Genomic DNA, 22,336 nt, shown 5'->3' on the forward strand with positions numbered 1-22,336 from the left:
TGTTACATTAGCTTTGCTATAAAAATTTCATGATCAGTTCTCTTGTGTAGCTATTTATTTGATTTAATCTTTGTTTAGTAGACTTTAATCATGATAAATAGTTTCTGTTCTTGTTAAATCCTGAAAATATTCCTGAGTGTTCATCTAGAATATCTTAACTTGTCCAGGAAGTTTGAGCATCAGTTAATGGCTAGAACAGGAGCTAAAATTTAATCTTTCTAAACTGATGTCTGTTTTGTTTATTTTTCTCAGAATTATTTCTGTATAGTTAAAATCGTGAGAAATTCACAGTAGATAAATCATCCTTGTGTAGATCTCCTGTTAAATTTTGAGCTTCTACTTTGCTATATTTTAGTCTGTATAATTCAAGCTTGTGCTAGGTGTTGCCTGCATAAATGATTTATTGTGATTAAATGGTTACATGTCTTCATATGATTTTTGCAGGGTAGCTTAGTATGTTCATGTTCTGTTTAGTGTAATTTTGGTATAATTTATTTCTATTTGTACTCTGAGTTGTTGATTTATTTGTAAACCGTGACTTAATTGTATAGGAAATCACCCCCACTTGTTTATGAAGTTAGTCAACTTCATTTGTGCTGTTGATCATGATGCCTTGTGTAGTTAAATTTGTTATTTAACTACTCTATAAACGATTGCCCATGTTTGTTTATAATGTTGTTCTTGCATTACATATAGATACGACTACTTTGTCAGACGGGACGTACGAGTTGATTCCGGAGTCTGACGGAGGTGATCTCGAAGCTCAAGTGAACACTGCGGAACTAACTGAAGCCCTGAACCAAAGTTCGGAAGAGCCTAGCGCTGAAATAGTTAGCAACTACCGAGAAGGCAAGCCCCGGACATAACCTATACTTCAAATTAATTTCATTTACTGTATTATTTTACTTGTGCATTTACAGTTCATAGGAGTTGAATTGAAACTCTAGATGCATGATCCTAGGAACCTATGTACTGAACACTAGACTTGAGTTCGAATAATTGCTAAGCTTATAGGACCGGTAAAAGTCGAGTGATTGCCTGTCACTCGCGAGCTTTATAGGAATTTCCTGTTTACTTTCTGTTATCAATATAAGGACTACGGACGGGGTTGTGTTCGATATCATGACCTTATGTGATACCCCGTCTGTGTTGATGAACTTGCTAAGGTCGCGGTGTGTGGTAGTGCTGTTTAAGTTTTTGAAAGTACTAGTCGCATGCCGTAAATATGGTACGCGGCAAGCCTAGTAGCCGATTGGACCGGGGAGTGGATATACCTGACACTCTCTCTTAGAGATAGGTTTTATTTTATGTTGCGCAACACCACGACTTCTAGGGACAAGGGTGGACCGAGCACGGTTGGACCTTGGAGCCCTGTAGTCGGGGAGAGTGTTCCTATCCACAAGCCGGAAAGAAAGGTCAACGGTTGTTTGGGAATGACCCGACGGTATTCCAGACGTGTGTGCTAGGTTACCCTTGCAAGGTTGAATTTCGATTCAGAATCGTCCGCCTCTCACGATGAAATGAGACTGCTTGATCTCTTTGCCACACAGAGTAATAAGAGCAACAATATCCTTATTAATCTTGATGTTTGCTTAGAAGTTCCACCATGTTTGGTTAGTAGATGCTTACATAGAATGGTTAATCAACTAGAATCTTGAAGCTAAAACTTGAAAGTAAGGACCTACTCTTTATTGCTTTTCAGCAAAGGAAAAAAACCAGAGCCTTACAAAGCCTTGCATAGTCTAGCTAAGGTGGGCTTCTTATACCCGTTGTCGGTCAAGTCTTGCTGAGTATTAGAATACTCAGCCTTGCTGTTGAAACCCTTTTTCAGGTATGACTTTTGAGGATCAGATCGCTAGCTTGACCTATCCTTGCTCGTTGCCTCCTGGCTGATCCGTAGAGTGGGATACGTCTTCGGCCGGCAATGACTATGACGAGTGATACCATGCCTGGGCTAGCCTGGTATCCTTTTTGCGACGTGTTGTAGCCGTCGTGTTTTATCTTCCGCTGTTTTAAACTCTGATTCTACACTTATGTTTTGTATAACTGTTTTACTTAAGTTGGTGTTGTAATAATCTTTTGAACTGGTTTGTAATCTTTAATATGCCTGTGTTGTAAAATTGTGGTTGTAATATCTCTGGACTCGCCTTCGTGCGGGGTATGCTTGTTCGATCCGAGATTCGGTGGTTGTATCGGGACGTTACCCGACAGACCAAAAATTGTTCCGTTTGAAGTGCGTTTAAGCTAATGTTGCCTTTATGGTGATGGTTTACGCACTTGAGCCGGGATAATTTAGGCGGTTCTGCCACACTCAAGATGATCAAGCAAGATTCAAGCTCAAGCAATGAAGAAGATGATCATCATGAAAGCTCATCCGATGTTGAAGATGATGGAGAACTTGCTCTCATGATGAGAAAGTTCACACGCTTGAATGACAAGATCAATAAGAAGGGTTTCAACTTTGACTCTAAAAAGGGAATGTTCCGACCAATGGATGTCAAGAACAAAATTTGCTACAATTGTGGAGAAAAAGGTCACATCCGTCCAAATTGCCCCAAGCCGGACAAAAGAAACAAGGATAACAAGAGCAAGCATCGCCATGATTCAAGCGATGATGAAGAAGAAGAAAGGAAGAACAAAAACAAGAGACTTGGGAAGAAGAAGAGCCATGACAAGAAGACCAAGCCCTTCCCAAAGAAGAAAGGGCATACCAAGAGAAGCTTCTTGGTGGAAAAACAAGAGTGGGTGACCGATGTCTCATCAAGTGAAGAGTCAAGTGATGAGGAAGAAGATATCGTCACCATCGCCCTCACAAATGAAGAACCACCACTACCTCCGCCTCCTATGTGCCTCATGGCAAAAGGTAACACCAAGGTATGTGAGGTGGATAGTGAAGATGATAGTGATGAAGAACTTGACCCTTATGAATTCACTAACCTCATTAATGAGTATACATCCGTCATCAAGAGGGAAAAGGGCAAAGTCAAGATTCTTGAGAGCACTCATGCCAAGTTAGAGCTTGCCCACTCCGACTTGCTTGGCAAGTACAATGACTTGCTCAAAGAGCACAATGAGTCACTTGTACTCGCTAAGCAAGTTGAAGAGAGTCACAAAAAGCTTAAACAAGAGCATAGGGAGTTGGCTCACAAGTATCAAGAACTTGAATTTGCCTATGAAGCAATTGACCCAAGTTTTGAGAACTTTGCTCATGAAACTATTGAGAAGGTCAATGCTTCTACTTCATGTGATGACCTACTCATCAATGATAATGCTACTAATACTTTGCCCACGGTGGAGAGGAGAGGAATGAACTAGGGTTTGAGGGGGGTGACCGCCGGTGCCGGGTTTTGATCCGGCGAGATCCACGCGGAGCCGTCGGATCGAGCTGTCAGCCGGCACTCGGGCCAAAACCGGCCCAGGCAGGGGGCGCACGCAGGCTGAATTCCTGGACCAGACCCAGGTTGCGGCCTGGGCGCTGGGCGCGCCGTCCGCCGCCTGAGGGCCGCGGGCCATTTCTGCTGTTGGGCTGAATGAACAGTAAAATAAATGAGTTTTCCCTTTTTAAATTCAGAAGCATTTTGAATATGTTTTTTTGATGAATTTGCTTAGAATTTATTTTCTGTATACAAATGCACCAAAGTGTATTATTTTCAGAGCAGAAAATTACAGAATTGTGGTTCCAAATTTTTAGAATCTTACATGTTTCCACTGCAAGAATTATTTTTTTTTGTCTCTATGTTAATTTGAATCAACGAGATAATTGATATAGAGGCATATAGAATTTATTTTCTCAGAATTTTTTTTGTACTTTATGATATTGTAATTTCTGATCAAAGTTGATATTACAATATTATAATCTTGACCAGAAATTTCTATGCATTTTCTCTATCTCTGCCCAAAGGTGATTTAGACTTAATGCACATAATATTATATGTTTGAATTTTGACCAAAGTTAAATTTAAACATGCCGTTATTGTTATCTTGAATTTGTACTCAAATTTCCGAATTTTGGGATCCAACGATATGTCATATGTGAATGCCATTTCAGAATTAAATGTCCAGAACTATGGGAAATGATTTTCAGAAATCACAAATTGCTCTGGGGATGGCTATTATAGATTTGGCCATCATAATGCTAGCACCATAAGAATCAGAAAACCCTGTGAGGGCTCAGAATGAAGCAGATGATGCATGGGCTATTCGAGAGAGCCCATGACATGGGACATTCAGCAGACACGATGGAATATTTCAAACCGCAAGTGCCTGGTGATTATCAGATGTTCCATTTCATATGGTATAAGAATGGCAATCCCATAATGTGCCACCACTACTGAGAAATCAGCTGGTGTTCAAGTCTAATCCCAAGGACTTTTCGACTTTTCACGTCAGTTAGAACACTCAGCCAGAAAATTAGAACGTTGAGAAGTTGTTTACCATATGCATTCAATCAAGGCCGCCAAAGGAGGTGAGCCTATCTTTCATGTTTAGCAGAAAAACAAGAAATATCAGAACAATAAGAAACATTTCCCACCTACTACAAATTAGAAGGAATATGACAAGTGCATCCCGATTAGATGATGGCTCTATTGATTGTCATTTTGGTGATGGCAAGTGTGAAGTACAGTTTAAAAAAGAATGTGTTGGTCTTGCTTTTCGACAAGACAAGTTATATCTGCTATCATTGCATGAGAAAGTGAATGCTGAATTCCATGAGAATAAGAATGCCTCATCATCTATGAATGTTAATAAGAAACAAGAGAATCGATGCAATCTCGTCGAAATTGTGGCAATGTAGTTTAGGCCACATTTCGAGGGGGGAGAATAGAGTGCTCAGTGAAAGCATCAATTCTTCCACCATTACAATTTTCAGATTCAGAACAATGTATCGATTGCATTAAAGAAAAATATGTTAAGAACAAAAAGAAAGGTGCCAAACGGGGTGCGGGAATTCTAGAAATAATTCACACAGACAAATGTGGACCGTTCCCTGTCACTACTGTGGATGGTTATGATTCTTTCATAACATTTACAAACGATTACTCGCGTTATGGCTACATTTATCCAATCAAAGAATTATCAGAAGCGTTGGATAAATTCAAGATATTTAAAGCAGGACTAGAAAATCAACATAATTTAAAGATTAAGATAGTCAGATCAAACCGTGGGGGAGAGTACTACGGGACACACCCCGTATGGCCAAGTTCCTGGACCTTTTGCGAGGTTTTTACAGGAAAATGGCATAGTTGTCCAGTATTCTACATCGGGCGAGCCTCAGCAGAACGGAGTGGCTGAAAGAAGGAACCGTACCCTGATGGATATGGTAAGAAGCATGATGAGCTACTCCACGCTATCGATTAACTTGTGTATGGAGGCGTTAAAAACTGTCATCTCCACTCTTAATCGTGTGCCAAGAAAATTGGTGCCGAAAACACCATATGAATTATGGACAGGAAAAGAACCCTCGCTTAATCATTTTTCGCGTATGGGGCTGTCCAGCTGAGGCAAAAGTGTTTAATCTAAACATTGGGAAACTAGATCCCAAAATAGTCAGTTGTCATTTTATTGGCTATCCAGAAAAATCGAAAGAGTATCGTTTCTACAGCCTGCCTTCTTAGAAGATCAGATGATCAGGGGGAGCATGGCAGCTAGAAAAATTGATTTTGAAGAGAAGTGAGTATTTGTTCCCACTATGATGACTCAAGAGCCATATTTCTCGTTGCCTGTGGTTGCGGCACCTACAGAGCAGGAAACTGCAGTGCCAACACCTGTTGCCAATTCTCCTGACGTGGCAGAAAATGAAAATGAGGATCTTGTTCCTCGTGATCAAATAGAACCCACTGTCATGGATGAGGGGGAGCAGGAACATCCACCCGTGCAAGAAATACTAGTCGTAGTGGCCCCGAGTAGGCCACAAAGAATTAGAAAACCAGCTATTTCTGATGATTACGAAGTTTATAATAGCAAAGAAATACAAAATGAGGTTGATCCCACCTCTTTTGAAGAAGCCATGAAAAGCGCAAATTCATCCAAATGGTTTGGAGCCATGGAAGATGAAATGAGATCCATGAGTACCAATAAAGTTTGAGACTTAGAAGAAATTCCTAAACAAGCCAAAACAGTAGGCTGCAAGTGGGTCTACAAAACGAAATGTGACTCCAGAGGGAACATAGAAAGATATAAGGCGCGACTCGTGGCAAAAGGCTTCACGCAAAGAGAAAAATTGACTACAATGAGACCTTTTCTCCGGTCTCATGTAAAGATTCCTTCAGAATAATAATGGCCTTAGTGGCGCATTATGATTTAGAATTGCATCAGATGGATGTAAAGACAGCATTTTTAAATGGGGATCTATACGAAGACGTCTACATGGCACAGCCGAAAGGTTTTGTCGTGGAAGGCAAAGAAAACTTGGGGTGTTGCCTAAAGAAATCAATTTATGGCTTAAAGCAAGCTTCAAGGCAGTGGTATTTGAAATTTGATGAAACAATTAGAAAGTTTGGATTTAAAGAAAATGAAGAGGACAATTGCATTTATGCGAAATTTAAGAATGGGAAATATATTTTTCTCGTCTTGTATGTGGATGATATTTTGCTAGCTAGTAGTGATGTTAATCTACTACTAGAGACAAAGAAATTCTTGTCCTCAAATTTTGACATGAAGAATCTTGGTGAAGCTTCATTCGTTTTAGAAATTAAGATTCACCGAGATAGAAGAAGACATGTTTTAGAATTATCGCAGAAGGCATACTTAGAAAGGTATTAAAGAAATATGGTATGCATGCGAGCAAGCCCCACCTGCTCCAATAGTCAAGGGCGACAGTTTCGGGAACATTAGTGTCCCAAGAACCAGTACGAGCTCGAACAAATGAAGGCAGTGCCTTATGCTTCAGCTGTCGGAAGCTTATAGTATGCACAAGTGTGCACGCGCCCTGACTTGAGTTTTGTTACCGGGACACTTGGCAGATACCAGAGTAATCCAGACATAGAGCACTGAAAGATGGTAAAGAAAGCTTTGCACTATGTGAGGGGCACAACTGGCCTCATGCTAACATATAGAAAATCAGACACTTTAGAAATAGAAGGTTATTCAAATTCAGATTTTGCAGGAGATGTAGATGATAGAAAATCCACGTCTGGATACATCTTCACTCTTGCAAAAGGAGCAATATCATGGAAAAACTCCAAACAATCAGTTACAGCATCCTCCACGATGTATGCTGAATTTGTGGCATGTTATGAGGCCTCAGGGCAGGTCACATGGCTAAAGAAATTTGTACCTGGATTGAAAGTGGTAGACAGCATAGAAAGACCATTAAAATTATACTGCGACAATGAGCCTGCAGTGTTTTATGCTCATAACAACAAGTCGAGTGGTGCTGCCAAACACATCGACATCAAGTTTTATGTTGTTAAGGAGCAAGTCCAGGATCAAACAATTTGCCTAGAACATATCAGAACGAATCAGATGTTAGCGGATCCGCTTACAAAAGGCCTACCACCTAATGTGTTCAGAGAACACTTAGCCAGCATGGGTTTAAGGGAAAGCCTATGATTCCTGGACAAAGAGGGCCCAAGAATAAGATTTCGTTTCAAACCGGAAAGGTGATCGTGGCTGTTAATCTGACAGTAATAATTGTCATGACGAGGCACGCCCGATATACTGATCTGCGATGAGATGGACCAAACTCAGATAAAGAACAAGAATAAGAACAATAAGAGATCAAGGGGGAGAATGTTGGAGTTGATCTCCGCTGCCCGATCAAAAGATCGGGCCGGACTCTCTCTCTCCGCGACCTGATCGGGGCGCCCAGCCCAGTATGGCTGGTGGGCCCCCATCGCCAGCTCTATATAAAGAAAGGGAGGGGCCCGGGGCACGGTACCTAAGTTTTGCCGCCGCCAGAAACCCCTCCCATAACCCTACCGATCTAGGGCTGCGCTCGGCCGACAGGAAGCTTCGCCGCCACGACGTCCTCCTCCGCCAACCCCGTCGTCAGTCAGTGCTGGTGGAGGCCCGAAGGCCGCCGGGACCTGCGCCGCCCACCGCCGCCGCCAGATCCACTCCTCGCCGACCCCGACCTCCTCTGCGCCATCGACTACATGGCGCACCAAGCCCCTGCTTCTTCTACGCAACCTCCGGCCGACGGTCTGCGCGTCCCCTTCTCCCTTCTCTCTCATTTTGTAATAGATCTAGGACTCGAAATACTTGTATCTCGTACTCAGAATGTTTCCCCATTCCCGATTTGTATGCATAGTCTCGATCTTGTACAGAAACACAGAAACATTGATTCTAACATATTAAGCATCCAAACACCGACATAAAATTTCATAGCACAGCAGAGTTCAGTTTGAAACCAAATATTTTCACTAGGATCAAATAGAATAATATATGACTACCAATCCAAATACAGACATAGGTCCATCTGAAATAAAATTTTCCCAACACGAGTTCAAACATGATTAGCTGTCTTTTTTGAACCTATTCATGTTAAGGGCCTATTTCACATTAATTTTGAACAGCAAACAAGTTTAGTATTTTTTTGTGACAAAAACGAATTGGTCATAAAAGTAATCGTCATAAATGATTAGCTGTTCCATGACAAATATTTGAAATCATCATAGATGTTGTATCTTTTATGACGAAAAATTCATGTTCGTCACAAATTACCCATCGCTTGAACTTATTGACAAAAATACTAAAATCGTCACAGAATAACCGCTATTCAATGGCATTCCTAGCGTTTGTTGTAATGATTTTCATCACTGATACTCACTTTTCTTGTAGTGCATTGAGTGATTGATTTGTCTTGAAAGAGCTGCCTGTAGATATGGTTTTGATCACAAGCAATCAGCCCTGCATTTGGATGGTCTTGCTGATCTGCTTTTGATCCGTATGAAGTGGGCAACATGCTTTTTAGAGTGAACTTATTTATTTTACTATAAAAAGTTTCATGACTGTGTTGCTAAAACATACATGTTGGCTAGAAACTAGGCAGAAATACAAACAAACGGTCCCTTACATGGATGAAGGGTATACTTTCATACAAGCAACTCATACGAAATCTCAGACAAATAAACTTGTGAACAAGTTGCGATAGGATTTTAGTTTGGCCCACTTTTGACCATCACATCACATTCCAATTTGACTGCAAAAAACACATTATTAAACCTATCCATTTTATTTATCATGTTCATTCCAAATATATTATCTATCTAATTAAGCTCACAAAATAAATAGAAAAACAATATTAATAAAACAGTTTTTGCATACTTAATAATTACCTTCAGTAGTAAGTGGAACCCCCTTGTGCAATAGAGCATAATTTTACTACATGCTGTCACTAAAGCATGAACTCACTTTGACATGGCTCAATCCAACAAAGCACACAGTTTGTGTATGCTTGATTCTCCTTATTTCTTCTTTCATAGCACACAGCCTAGCGAAACAGAATTTTATGACAGTTGCCACAAAAACAATAGCACTCTCTGCTTCACTTCTCACTTACCCACCACAAAGTTTCCATTTATTCCTGTGGTTTATGCATATCACATCTAACTAGTCCTCGTACAAGCATCTTAGTCTCAACAGCATGTTGTACCGAACAAGCGAAAATATAATGATGCCAGTTACCCACTTCACTCGAAGAGACATGCCAAAGGAAAGATGATTCCAGCATGGCACCTACAGATTTCAGGGATAATAACATTTAGGTACCACATCGTAATTGGCTCATTATGTTGCCAGATCTTCAGTAACCAGGGAACCAAACAAAACAAGTAAATCTTGAGCTAGTTAACTCTCTAAGTGAGTTGCACTTTTCAGGTCCCTTTAGCTCTGAACTGCAAATGGCATTCAGGCTGAAACTCTATAATTGTACAAAAAGACTGATGAGATTAATACTTCAGATAATTCGTTGGGGTAAAATGGTGGTGGTGAACTAGCCAACGAGTAGTTTCATTGGCTGTCTAGTTGTCCCACAAAACCTCTTAATCTTAAGGGTCAAAAACTCTTACCTTGAGCGCGAAAAGCACAAAGTGCAGCTTTTCTGGCAAGGATCAAATTGGCCATAGGCTATCTGGTCAATTTAAAACACCCTTCAGCAGCAGCCAGTTATGCAAAATTATAACCTTGCAACCATCAAAGTCTCTACAGTGGAATTTTGTTCTATGGTGCAATCTAGGCTTGTAGTAGCCTTTTTCTCCAAATACAAGCTTCAGCTTCATATTCTGAAAAATGTTGAGATCCATGAAGAAAAAGGCTCACTGTTTAATATGTAAATTTGTGCTACATATGATCCACATCATGCTTTAGAGCATAGAAAGATAATGCTACATGTCTAAAAATATATTATGCAAGTCACAGGTGCTGGGAGTAAATAAAATAAGCTATGGTTAATGCAAAACAATTAAGAGAGAAATGCAATCTCCTTATATCGGAAATGAACGGATAGAATAAGTGATGCCAATAAGTAAAGTATTGTGTGGAATGTATATATTCAGTATCATGCCATAGAAATGAGCCAAAAATGAGTATGGGCCTTTTTAATTACTTTACTGCTAACTTATAATATCTCAGCTACTATAGACAAAGCTGTTGAGATCAACCGCTATGACAAGAAAGGTGAAGAAGCTAGCCTTAATGGCAATCAATAAACTAAGTGTGCACCTTAAAAACGATAAAAATGCAAGATCAGCAATGAAGAATAATACCTGGATGTCCAGAGTTGAAGACATATATAGCTCTTTTGTACCAGTAAACTGAAGAAAACTGGATTTGATAGCCAAAGAAACATGATTGCACTGTTGCAAATCATCACTTGCAGTTGCTTCAGATATGTTCACAAAGGGGGTCCATAAAAGAAAAATGAACAGGCTATCATACCAATCGATGTCTGCCTAGGAAAGGCCTGAAATTACATGTATATTATTGTGATACCCATTAGTGGGATACCCCTCAATCAAACATGGTAATTCCTTAGTTCAAACTTCAAACAGTTGGGGTGCATTTTTTATTTCTCGAATGGCAAGAGAGCTGCCCTTCATTAAATCTTCCATAGGCACCCCCAGGATAACCAGCATGTTGAGTCGGTGCCACTGGTTCTTGGTCACCAAATCTTCATGTAGTTCGGGAGCCTATTAAGGTCAAATATCTGATGGGCAAAGACATATCCAGTGCGGAGGTGTTGCAATGTCTCAGTAAAGACATGTACATAATTTTCAATATCAGACATATATAACACAGATAATAATATCATGGACAATAATTAATCGAGCCTCAGTAATACAGACAAGCATTTCAAGATTTGCTCAAAGTAACACAAAGTGCACAGCTACAATACATGCCCACAACTCTTGGTGCTGCAGAAACATGTACCGCCGCACCTAGATAAATTGCTCAAATATTTGTGCACAAGCATGCCTTAATTCTAAAGTAATAGAGAGGGATAGGGAAATGGGAACATCAGCCACCTTCACAGATGTACAATAACCCCATCCACCATTAGCAACATTCATACAACATTCAACGCTGAAAGCTAGGGGAAGGGTAACTATGAATTGATGAAGCCCTGACAATACTACACCCTCTCACCCTCTTCTGAACTCAAGAGATTTCCCGTGTACACAGCAACTGAATCAAGACATTTCATATCCAGTTGGGCAAAAGTGCTGGTTCCTGGGTCACATATGAACATCCATCCTGTAGGTGCCAGATATAGGACCAACCTCCCGTCATCTAACATCAACAATGGTTTAAGATGGTACTCATCTGCTGACCTCAAGTTTAACGATTCAATCCAAATGTGGTACTGTTTCACCCAGAGCCCACTCTCAAAGTCCGACAGAAACCATAGGTCCATGGTAAGCGGATGGAGACGGTGGTCTGCAACAACTAGAGAACCTTTCAGCTCAGCCAAAGCGAGTTGGCGTCTCATGTAAAGTGACACCTTCGCATATCCAACATTGCTACTTATCGGGCCGCGGAGATCTCTCCTCCAATCCTCTCTTCCAAGGTCGAACGACACAATATAGTCCGGTCGAATCCCGCAACGGGCACCTTCATAAACTCTGCTCGTCAAGAAATAGACAACCCCATCAACGACAACACTGCTGCACTCGTCAATGAAGAGACCAGGGCCCTGCCGTCCTCTCCACCGCGCATGACCGGTACCGCCATTGATGGTGAACACCTCAAAGATCTGCTGGCCGCCGTTGTGGAAACCAAGCCGGTTGAACATCCGGAGCACCTTGTGCTCTCCCGTGGAGGCGACCTGGCCGAGCGCGAAGAAGGTGTAAGGATTGCTCAAGTTGACACAATTGGCATGCTCCTCCGCCGGCCTCTCCGGCAGGACGTGAACAGCTCCGGTCGCCGGGTCTAGAACGCTGCATCTGTTCCAGTCAGTGGCCAGGCAGCCGAGGTCCAGGCGCGTGCGGAGCAGCCGGTGGTAAGGGCCGCTGCCCGCGCCGGCGGCGATCCCCATCCGCTTCACGACGCCGCCGGAGAGATCGACGACGTAGACGCTCGTCATGTCGTCCCGGAACTTGGCCAGGAAGAGGGGCTCCCCATGGCGCTCCGCGTGCGCCGCGACGAAGAGCGGGTCGGAGGCGAGGGCGCGCCACGAGCGGGAGACGGCGCGGAGGCGGCAGAGGTCCCTCGCCGGGAGCCTCAGCAGGACGTCGAACAGCACGTCCGGGGGGATCCTGTCGGAGCTCGCGGCGGCGCGCGCCAGCATGGCCCGGGTCGTCGGCGGGGAGCGCGGCCGCGGCGGAGCCATCACCGAAGCCTACGGGGGCAGAGCCATCAACAAGGTTACGCGTCCACGAGTAAGGAATCGGAAATGGACAAGCTGGAGTGGTGGCGAGGGGCTTTGCTTACTCGGATCGGCCGATTGGAGCGGCGGATGGAGAGATCGACGGCGGAGCAGGGCGGCGGACGGCGCCGCCGAGGACTGAGGGGATCAGGGGATCGGCCGATGGGGTCGAGAGAGTGATTGGCGCTGGGCTTTTTCTCACTCAGCTAGCTAACCTATGAACTAGATGGGCCCGCGATATTGGTAACTAGATGGGCCTGCAATGGAGGAATTTACCTTTTTATCCTAGCATTGCTTTACCAGAATATCAAAGAGGCATGCCAACATCAACACAATCTCGTTTTCAAAAAAAAAAAAACATCAAGACAATCTCAGCTTCAGACCTACAGATTTGAATTGCAAAAGCATTCAGGTACCAACAGCAGGAGATAAATCATGTTGCGAGGTCTTCAGTTACCAGGGAACTATACAGAATAAAGGAAACCTTGATTTATATCAACTTGTAGTCAATTCAGAAGAGGTCCTGTCTGAAAATGGGTATCACAGACAGGCGCAAATGGCATGGAGATGCATTCAGAGTAGAACTTTTACAGCAACACTACAAAATGGTGAGCGCACTTACATAAAGAGAGTAGCACTTCAGATACTTAGTAGCAGCAATGATGGTGCCAAACTGACGAATAAAGCAGCTAGAGAGTGATGTTGGATTTTACACACAAAACCTCAGAAGCTGAAGGGTCTTTCCAGCCTCGCATTGAGTGTGAAAGGTGTGAAAGTGCAAAGGCAAATTCCTTTTCAAAAAATAGTCTCAGGCAAAGAGGATGGGAACGGGCTGTCGAGGAAACAATTGAAGCCAGCAGTTCTACCTTCATCAGCAGTCCAGGTTTAAGGTTTTGCAGAGTCAATCCTTGCAATCTTGGTTTGCAGAGGCCCTTTGTTTACCTACACAATATTTAGCTTCATATTCTAAAAAAGAAAGCATCCTTGAAAAGAATTTCAAAATGTAAATATTTGCTAATAGTATATAGTATATATTCTACATCCAGCAATACAAGAGTGGCATGTAGATACATTAAGGTTATAACAAAGTGCATTACAAGAGTATTAACACTTGACAACCAGTGAAAGCAATGATAGTGTCAAGCTGGTAAACAAGTATTTATGATGGACAGTGAACCTCTCAAGCCACAAAATTTCACAGTTGTACCTCACATCAAACACAAGTGTCCAAGTTTTAAACCATAGAGATTGAGCACGGGTCATCTAGATAATCGAAGTGTAACAGAACTATCTTCAGCAAGCATCAATTTTTTTCACACACAATCTTTATCTTCAGACTTAGAAGAATATCAAGATCCATGAAAAGAAAGGCCAGAGATTAAAGTTTTTGAGCACAAGAAAATAATTGCACATGTAAATCAATTGCTTGCGCCAATCAAAGCTGCAGAATGTTAGACAGAATAAGCTACAATTAGTCCACGAGGATGCATGGAAACTTAATCTTCGTGTTACCCAAAGTGCATCAATCAAAATGTGATATTGATAACTGGTGAAATGTGCAGTACAATATAGTTCCGTTAGATGCCTCTAGAAATGACTACCAAAGGAGTATTGGGCAATTTTAGCGATGTGCTTCACATTAGTTATGAAGTTACAGTTTCCATAATACATTGCAAAATGCAAAACTTCATGTCAATTATCAGAAAAGCAGTTGAGGTATTTAACAAAATTTGAAAAAGCAAGCTAAAGTCCATTGTAATCATTTTACACCTTCTAGTTGTGCATCTTAAAAATTAATAAAAACAAGTAGGATCATAGAAACCAGCGTAGATGTCTAGAGTTGACAGGCGGTTCTTCTGTTTCAGGGAACTGAAGAAGTGATGCAACTGATGGACGGAGCCAGGCACCAGAATGATCAGGCTCAGATCCATTAATATGTAGATGGGCCTTGACTCTTTTTTCACGAATTTTTTGCAATTCCAGATAGACACTTCGTACAAGTTTACAAGAGAACTTGATTTTTTTCATGTGAAGTAAGAGTATGTTGTTATCCAATCTATAATATGTAGACATTTTCAGACATGTTTAAAGAAAGTAATTACACCAAAATAAGCATAGCGGCCAGCAGCCCACTTGCGAAAAGGCAATAACTAAAATATATCAATCCTGATAGTAAGAATTACTAAACACAAATAATGTACCATCAGACATCAGTCAAAGAAGGTAACACATAGTTCAAACAGAGGTGTCCAGCGCATTTGAATGCTCTTCAAACTAGAAAAGTGAGTGCTCAACTGCTCAAGGCAAAATGATTAAACTACGGATGAAATGTCTTACATTTACAAGGTCCATGTAAATTTGGATTTGATTAGCGCAAAACAGTGTAGCAAGTAGCAGCTGTTGCAACACTACACCATGTCACCAACTTGTAAACTCAGCAGATTTCCAGTGTACATCGCAAGCGCATCAAGTTGCCGCATCTCCACCTGTGCAGAAGTGTTGGTTCTTGGATCATACATGAACAGCAGTCCAGTCACTGGGAAATGGATGACTACCCTTCCATCATCTAACATAAACAATGCCTTTACACACATCTCGGCAGTCGAGAAAATAGGTTCAATCTGAATCCTATACTCTTTCACCCAGACACCATTGTCAAAGTCTTTCAGAAGCCAGAGGTTCATGATGTGCTTGCACTTACGGTAGTTCACAAGAGCTAAGGAGCCTCTCAGATCAGCTAGAGTAATCTCATGCCGAATGTAAGAGTAGTCATCCAAATCATCATCATACTCATCGGTTCCAAAGATGACACGTATTGGCCCTCGCAGAGTTCCCCTCCATTCCTCTCTCCCAAGGTCAAAGGAATGGATCTCGTAAAGAGGAATGCCAAGGTTGACAACACCAATTATAGAACCGTAATACGAGTATACAATATCCACCTTAAAGTAGACCACTTCACCAACGACGGTGGCAAACTGCCCGGCAAAGTGATCATTGCTCGGCCTCGCCCTCCACTGCGCATGGCTGGAACAAGAACCAGAAGCACCGTTGATGGTAAGCACCTCACATAGAAGGGTCGACCTGCTGAACATCGGGAACATCCGTAGCACCTTGTCCTCTCCAGTAGAACCAATCCTCGCAAATGCGAAATTGGTGTACCATAAATTCTCTCGATCTGCATGCTCCGGCGCGGGGCTCTCCGGCAGGATGCGAACCCTTCCGGTAGCCGGATCAAGCACACGGCAGCGGTTGCTCACCGTCGCCGCGCAGGCCAGATCGAGGCGCGTGGGGAGCAGCCGGTGGCCGTCCGCGTTGGGTATCCGCTTCACCACGCTGCCGGACAGATCCACGATATGGATGTGCGCCTCGTCGTCCCGGTAATTGGCCAGGAAGAGCGGGTGGCGCGCCGCGTGCTCGCTGATGAAGAGCGGGGCGGAGGTGAGCTCGCGCCAGGAGCGGCAGACGGCGCGGAGGCGGCAGAGCTCCTTGGCGGGCAGCCGCAGCAGGACATCGAACAGCACGTCCGGGGGCAGCACGCCCGTGGCGTTCGAGTCGACGGGCGGGCGGCGGCGCCCGGAGCGGGCGGGCGGAGGGGAGGACGGCCCCGGCGACGCCATCGACCAAGCCTGCGAAATCTGCGGGCATCCAACATCCAGATCTGACGCGAGAACCGCCGGGGAAGGGAGGCTGGTGCGGCTAATGGGAAGGCCTAGGTTTACCTGGTGGTGACCGGGAGCGCACGGGCGCGCCTCTCAGAGAACCGGAGGACGCGGCGCGCCGTCGCGCGGTGGGGGCTCCGCTTTGGGGCGATGGGTGAGGACGGCGGGCGGCGGCGCGGCGGGCGAACGGGACGGAGGACACCGACGGGGGCGAGATGAAATGGGTACAGAGTAGAAAAGGCGTGGGCCTTGTTTTTTTTCTTTTGAAAAATAATGGGCCTTGGTTTTCTCGGTACGTTCTGATGGGCCGGCCCAGTCAGTACATTCCTGATCAGGGGGCTTTGAAATTTGAATATAATGTAAGGTCGGATTTAAAATGACCAGACTTTCATCTGACACAATTTTATAATTTTAAGCTAAAAATATACAAGGATCAACTTGTATTATGAAGAGATCACTGAGCTATGATCTGTTTACCACCCCTGTGTCCTAGTGCTTGCGTAAGCTTGGTGTAGAGTTTTTTGTTTTAAGAGTTAGTTTTGTGTGAGAAGTATTATTCTATGAGACAAAACGATTATACGGTGGGAAGTAAATTTGTACGGATTAAAACTTGTAGAATCCCGCTGAGAATAACTTCCTTGCTAGGATTCTGGATAGAAATTTACATATTAAAATCTATCCTACAGGGTGATTCTAGATAACCTTGATTTTCAATGTTTGCGGCGCATGGTTTAGGATGTTGCAATATGAGCTTCCACAATGTTTCAAGGATGTTGACATTGGCGATTTCATATGCCGCAAACAAATCATCAATGATGTTGAAATAAACAAACTGAGATGTTGCGACATGTTATTTTGCTGGATTAGCTCTATTTCCATGTTGCATAAGGTGTCTTTGACATGTATTTCCCAACTAATTTATTTCCATGTACAGATTAGCTCTATTTTCATGTATTTGACATGTTGCAATAGCAATTTTTTTCGGATGTTTCACATGATGTTGTGATTTTAGAGGAGCCACGCTCAGTTTTGTATGATTCGGGATCTATTTTCATTTTTTTTCCTTGTGATTCATGAAGGAGTTGAGTTCATTCACAATCTTGAGTTCATTAGAGGCAAAGCTCGCTCAGGACGACACGAAGAAAGGTGGAGTTTGAAAACACTTGACCAATGGACATACCATTCAAAAAGCCGCGGGAAAGAGCCTCAAGTGCCAAGCAGAGTGTCCACCACACACCAATGGAGCAGGAGCTGCTGCGGATCCTGCGGAGCCTCAAGTCCCCGCGCCGCCTGCTGCAGGCCTACGCCCAGCTCCTCGCCCGCGGCCTCGCCGCGAGACCGCGCCTCCTCCCGGCCCTCGTCTCCGCCGCGCTCTCCGCCGTCCCGCGCGCGCCAAGCAGCCGCCGCCGCGATCCTCCGCGCCGCCGGGGCCGCCGCATCCACCGTCGCGCACAACACCCTCATCGAGCGCCTCGCCGGGCGCGGCGGCGGCTCCGCGGAGGACGAGCTCGCGGCCTACGCCGCCATGCGCGCCGCGGGGGTGGCCCCGAACGGGTTCACCTTCACGTTCCTGCTCCGCGCGTGCGAGTCCCTGAGGCGGCTGCCGCCGTGCCGGTGCGTCCACGGCCAGATCGTGCGGTGCGGGTTCGGGTCCGACGTGGTCGTGCAGAACGCGCTCCTGAACGTGTACTACAGGTGCGGCGACCCGGGGGACGTCGGCACTGCTCGACAAGTGTTCGACGGAATGCCCGATAGGGACGTGGTTTCCTGGAACTCCATCGTTGGGGTGTACATGTCGAGCGGAGACGCCGCAGGGGCGATTTAGTTGTTTGAGGCGATGCCTGAGAGGAATGTCGTATCATGGAACACGGTTGTGTCCGGGTTCATGAGGGCTGGAGACATGGTGTCAGAATGGTGTCAGCTCGCTCCGTCTTTGACAGGATGCCGATCCGGGATGCCATTTCTTGGAACCTGATGATCTCGGGGTATGCAACGAGCGGTGATGTGGAGGCTGCACGATCGCTTTTTGACGATATGGACCAGAAGGATGTGGTTTCATGGACGGCGATGGTGTCTGCTTACGCAAAGATCGGGGATATGGATTCATCCAAAGTGTTGTTTGATCTTATGCCTGTTAAGAACTTGGTTTCGTGGAATGCGATGATAACAGCGTCCAATCACAACTCGAGGTATGATGAGGCACTGCACACATTTCAGCAGATGATGATTGAAGGAAGATTCATGCCCGATGAAGCTACATTAGTAAGTGTTGTCTCGGCCTGTGCCCAGCTGGGCAGTGCTGAATATTGCAACTGGGTCAGTTCTTACATTAGTAAGAGCTACACTCATATAACTGTCGCTCTAGGAAATGCTCTCATAGACATGTTTGCAAAATGTGGAGATGTAGGAAGAGCACGCTCAATTTTTGACAGAATGGAAAAAAGATGCATCATTACATGGACAACAATGATTTCTGGTTTTGCATACAATGGACAGATTAGAGAAGCCCTATTAATCTACAATGAAATGTGCAGAGGAGTCGAACTGGATGACACAGTCTTTATTGCTGCACTTGCTGCTTGTGCTCATGGAGGTTTATTGCAAGAAGGTTGGAGCATTTTTAAGCAAATGGTTGAGCACTATGGGATTGTGCCAAGAATGGAGCACTATGGATGCATGGTGGATTTACTTGGTCGAGCTGGTAAGTTACAAGAGGCAGTTCAATTTATTGAAAGCATGCCTCTTAAGCCTGGGGTTATCATTTGGGTAACTTTGCTTAGTTCTTGCATTGCACATGGTGATGCAGAGTTGACAGAGTATGTCAGCACAAAGGTAGTTGAAATAGAACCATTTAATTCCAGTTATCAAGTGTTGGTCTCCAATTGTAGTGCTCTAGAGGGAAGGTGGGGCAGTGTGTTGGATGCACGCAAAACAATGCGTGACTGGGGAATTGAGAAAACACCTGGTAGTAGCTTGATCCAGGTTGGAACAGTCCATGAGTTTTTGGCTAAAGACACAAGGCACCAAAAAAGAAAACTGATATATGAAACTCTGGATGGTTTGATAGCCATCATCCGACATTCAGAGCACACACCTGTCAAGGGCGTTGGTGCCCAAGACAGGAGGACCATGGCTACGTAGCTCGTAGCCTTGGCCGGCAATGGCGCTGGGGGTTTTGCCCAGGCGCTCTATGGTGGAGAGGGCGAGGAACGGGCGCAGGATGTCATTCATCAGTGCCTGGAATGTGGCCGGGGCGTTGCATAATCCGAAAGGCATGACGAGGAACTCGTAGAGGCCATCATGCGTGCGGAACGCCGTCTTGGCGATGTCTGCAGCGCGCATGAGGACCTGGTGGTACCCGGAACGGAGGTCCAGCTTCGTGAAGAAGCGCGCGCCAAAGAGCTCGTCGAGGAGTTCGTCGATGACCGGAATCGGGTAGGCGTCCTTGATCGTGATGGCGTTGAGAGCGCGGTAGTCAACGCAGAATCGCCAGGAGCCGTCCGGCTTGCGAACCAGCAGCACTGGAGAGGAGAACGCCGATGTACTGCGACGGATGATGTCTTGGGTGAGCATGGCGGCGCACTGTCGTTCCAGCTCATCCTTGTGCGCGGCCGGGTACCGGTACGGGCGCACCGCCACGGGGGCCGATCCGGGGAGCAGAGTGATCACGTGGTCACGGGAGCGTGAGGGAGGCAGACCCGACGGCTCAGAGAAGACCGTGGCAAACGCGTCGAGGAGGACCGGCAGGAGGTTGTCCCCTGTGCAGGAGCGGATGGCGAGGTTTGGGGAGGTCGCCTGTCCCTGCCAGCGCACTTGGTGGTCGCCTTTCCAGAAGGACATGGTGAGGGAGCCGAAGTCCCACAAGATGGGCCCGAGGGTCGCGAGCCACTGCGTACCCAGGACCACATCGTAGCCGGCGAGCGGAAGAGCGTAGAAGTCCGCTGCGAATGGCTCGCCGTTGATGGAGAATGGCGCGGCCCGGTATACGCCAGGGCAGGGAACGCGGTCCCCATTAGCCACGGTGACTTGCATCTTGCCCCCGGGTTGGAGTCGGAGCTGCGTGCGCGAGGCCGCCTCCGCGGCGACGAAGTTATGGGTCGAGCCAGAGTCCAGGAGGGCCAGGAGGGAGACGTCGCCGAGCCAGATGCCTAGCTGCATCGTTTCACTGGTGCGGATGCCGGCGATCGCGTGTACCGAGATCTGCGGCTCATCGGCGGCGGCGTCGGGGTCGGACTGCTCAGTTTCGTCGCCGTCGTCGTCGTCCGCCAGGTCGAGGAGGAAGATGTGCTTGCAGACGCGGTTGTGGCCGCGGCTGAAGCGCTCGTTGCAATTGAAGCAGAGCCCGAGGCGGCGGCGCTCTTCCATCTCGGACTGCGACAGGCGTTTCACCTGGCGGCCGTCGACGGCGGTCGGTGTGGTCGTGGCGGCCGGTGGCCCCGGAGGGGGCAGAGCTTGGCGCGGCGGTGGAGTGGGAAGCAGCCCCCTCTGGCGAGGCGGAGGCGCGGACGCCGCGGCGCACTGGTCGCGGAGCTCCAACTTACGCGCGAGACTCATGGCTACGACGAGAGTCTGCGGGTTGTGGATCTCGACGTCGAGGCTGAGCGGCGGTTGCAGACCGGCTGTGAAGATCTGAACCTTCTGCGTCTCGGAGAGATGGCCTGCCCGCGGGAGAAGCGCCTCAAAGCGGTCCTGGAAGTCGACCACCGATCCAGTGCGCTTGCAGGCCATCAGCTCGCCCAGCGGGTTGGATCGCAGGGGAGGGCCGAAGCGAGTGTTCAGCAGTTCGGAGAAGCGGCGCCATGGCGGTGTTCCCTCATCGCGCTGGAGCTGCATGTACCAGAGTTGGGCGCCATCTTCCAGGTTGTAGGACGCCATCCACACCTTCTCCTCCTCGGCGATGCGCTGTTGACGGAAGTACGACTCGCAACGATTGAGGAAGGCGAGGGGATCGGACTTGCCGTCGAACTTGGGGAAGTCCATCTTCTGAAACCTGGGTGGGCGATCGTTGTAGTGCTCGCCGGTGACCAGCGCGCGGGGACCAGACGACGACGCATCGGTGCGCTCCTGTTGGAGCCCATCAACCTTGGACTGCAGCGACTCCACGTTCGTGGCGAGCTGCTTGATCATGGCAGCAAGCTCCGCCAAGGTAGGTTCGGCCATGGAGTTGATGGACGGAAAAGGCGGTAGCGGCGCGGTAGGGTTTGGCGGTGGTGTGGTAGACGAGGAACGCCTGGAAGCTGATACCAGGTTGTCAAGGGCGTTGGTGCCCAAGACAGGAGGACCACGGCTACGTAGCTCGTAGCCTTGGCCGGCAATGGCGCTGGGGGTTTTGCCCAGGCGCTCTATGGTGGAGAGGGGGAGGAAGACGAGAGAGAATAGGAGATTAGGGATAACTGATTGCTTCCCCCTTAAGTGTAGCGATTACATCATTTAAATAGGCCCATAGCCTGCTGAAAAGAGGGAACAAACCCCTGATTTGTAGCTGATCCTTACGCACGATCTGCATGCGTGCATGCCTAAACTTGCGCCTAACTATCTGCCGCCGGCGGCTGCATCTCCTGAGCCCGAGATCTTCGGCTGTAGTGGCGCCCCCACATGACACACCTTGGATAAGTTATTGCAGCACACTCTAGTAATATAAAGCTTTTCTTTGAGTATTTGCCATCTTACAGGTAAAAAGTAAACTCCAGACTGGATTCTTTGGTAGGCCTTGTTTTGAATAGGCAATCGGGGATTGTGAGCTTTGTTGCCAAGATTGTGATTAGATCAACAATTGAAGGATTAATGGCATCCATGGCCAGTAAAGGACCATTCTTCGATAGGTTGAGTATTCATGATGTTGCCAGGTTGGTTGTGCGCTGTACTGCTGTTC

General features: G+C 46.1%; 2 protein-coding genes and 1 pseudogene across 3 annotated transcripts; 1 reads left to right on the top strand and 2 right to left on the bottom strand.

The window, feature by feature from the left end:
- Positions 1 to 11,242: 11,242 nt before the first annotated feature.
- Positions 11,243 to 13,009, bottom strand: LOC120666068 (F-box/LRR-repeat protein At2g43260-like). The gene is made up of 2 exons (XM_039945863.1): positions 12,871 to 13,009; positions 11,243 to 12,778 (listed from the first exon to the last, which is right to left on the bottom strand). Exon 2 carries the CDS (start codon positions 12,767 to 12,769, stop codon positions 11,573 to 11,575), a length of 1,197 nt encoding a protein of 398 aa, XP_039801797.1. The 5' UTR covers positions 12,770 to 12,778; positions 12,871 to 13,009; the 3' UTR covers positions 11,243 to 11,572.
- A 250-nt stretch (positions 13,010 to 13,259) lies between these two features.
- LOC120666056 lies at positions 13,260 to 16,686 on the bottom strand. Of its 2 annotated transcripts, XR_005671533.1 has the most exons (3): positions 16,525 to 16,686; positions 15,143 to 16,440; positions 13,260 to 13,747 (listed from the first exon to the last, which is right to left on the bottom strand). XR_005671533.1 is itself a non-coding variant. In XM_039945848.1 (2 exons), the coding sequence occupies exon 2, from the start codon at positions 16,420 to 16,422 to the stop codon at positions 15,214 to 15,216; it is 1,209 nt and encodes a 402-aa protein (XP_039801782.1). In that variant the 5' UTR covers positions 16,423 to 16,440; positions 16,525 to 16,686; the 3' UTR covers positions 14,953 to 15,213. The 2 variants fall into 2 exon arrangements, 1 of the variants encoding a protein (XP_039801782.1); XM_039945848.1 differs by lacking the exon at positions 13,260 to 13,747 and having other exon boundaries at positions 14,953 to 16,440.
- Positions 16,687 to 17,696: 1,010 nt separating this feature from the next.
- On the top strand, positions 17,697 to 19,672 carry LOC120666079 (annotated as a pseudogene).
- Positions 19,673 to 22,336: the final 2,664 nt, after the last annotated feature.

This window comes from Panicum virgatum, chromosome 2K, assembly GCF_016808335.1.
Source record: "Panicum virgatum strain AP13 chromosome 2K, P.virgatum_v5, whole genome shotgun sequence".
Classification (NCBI taxonomy): Eukaryota; Viridiplantae; Streptophyta; class Magnoliopsida; order Poales; family Poaceae; genus Panicum; species Panicum virgatum.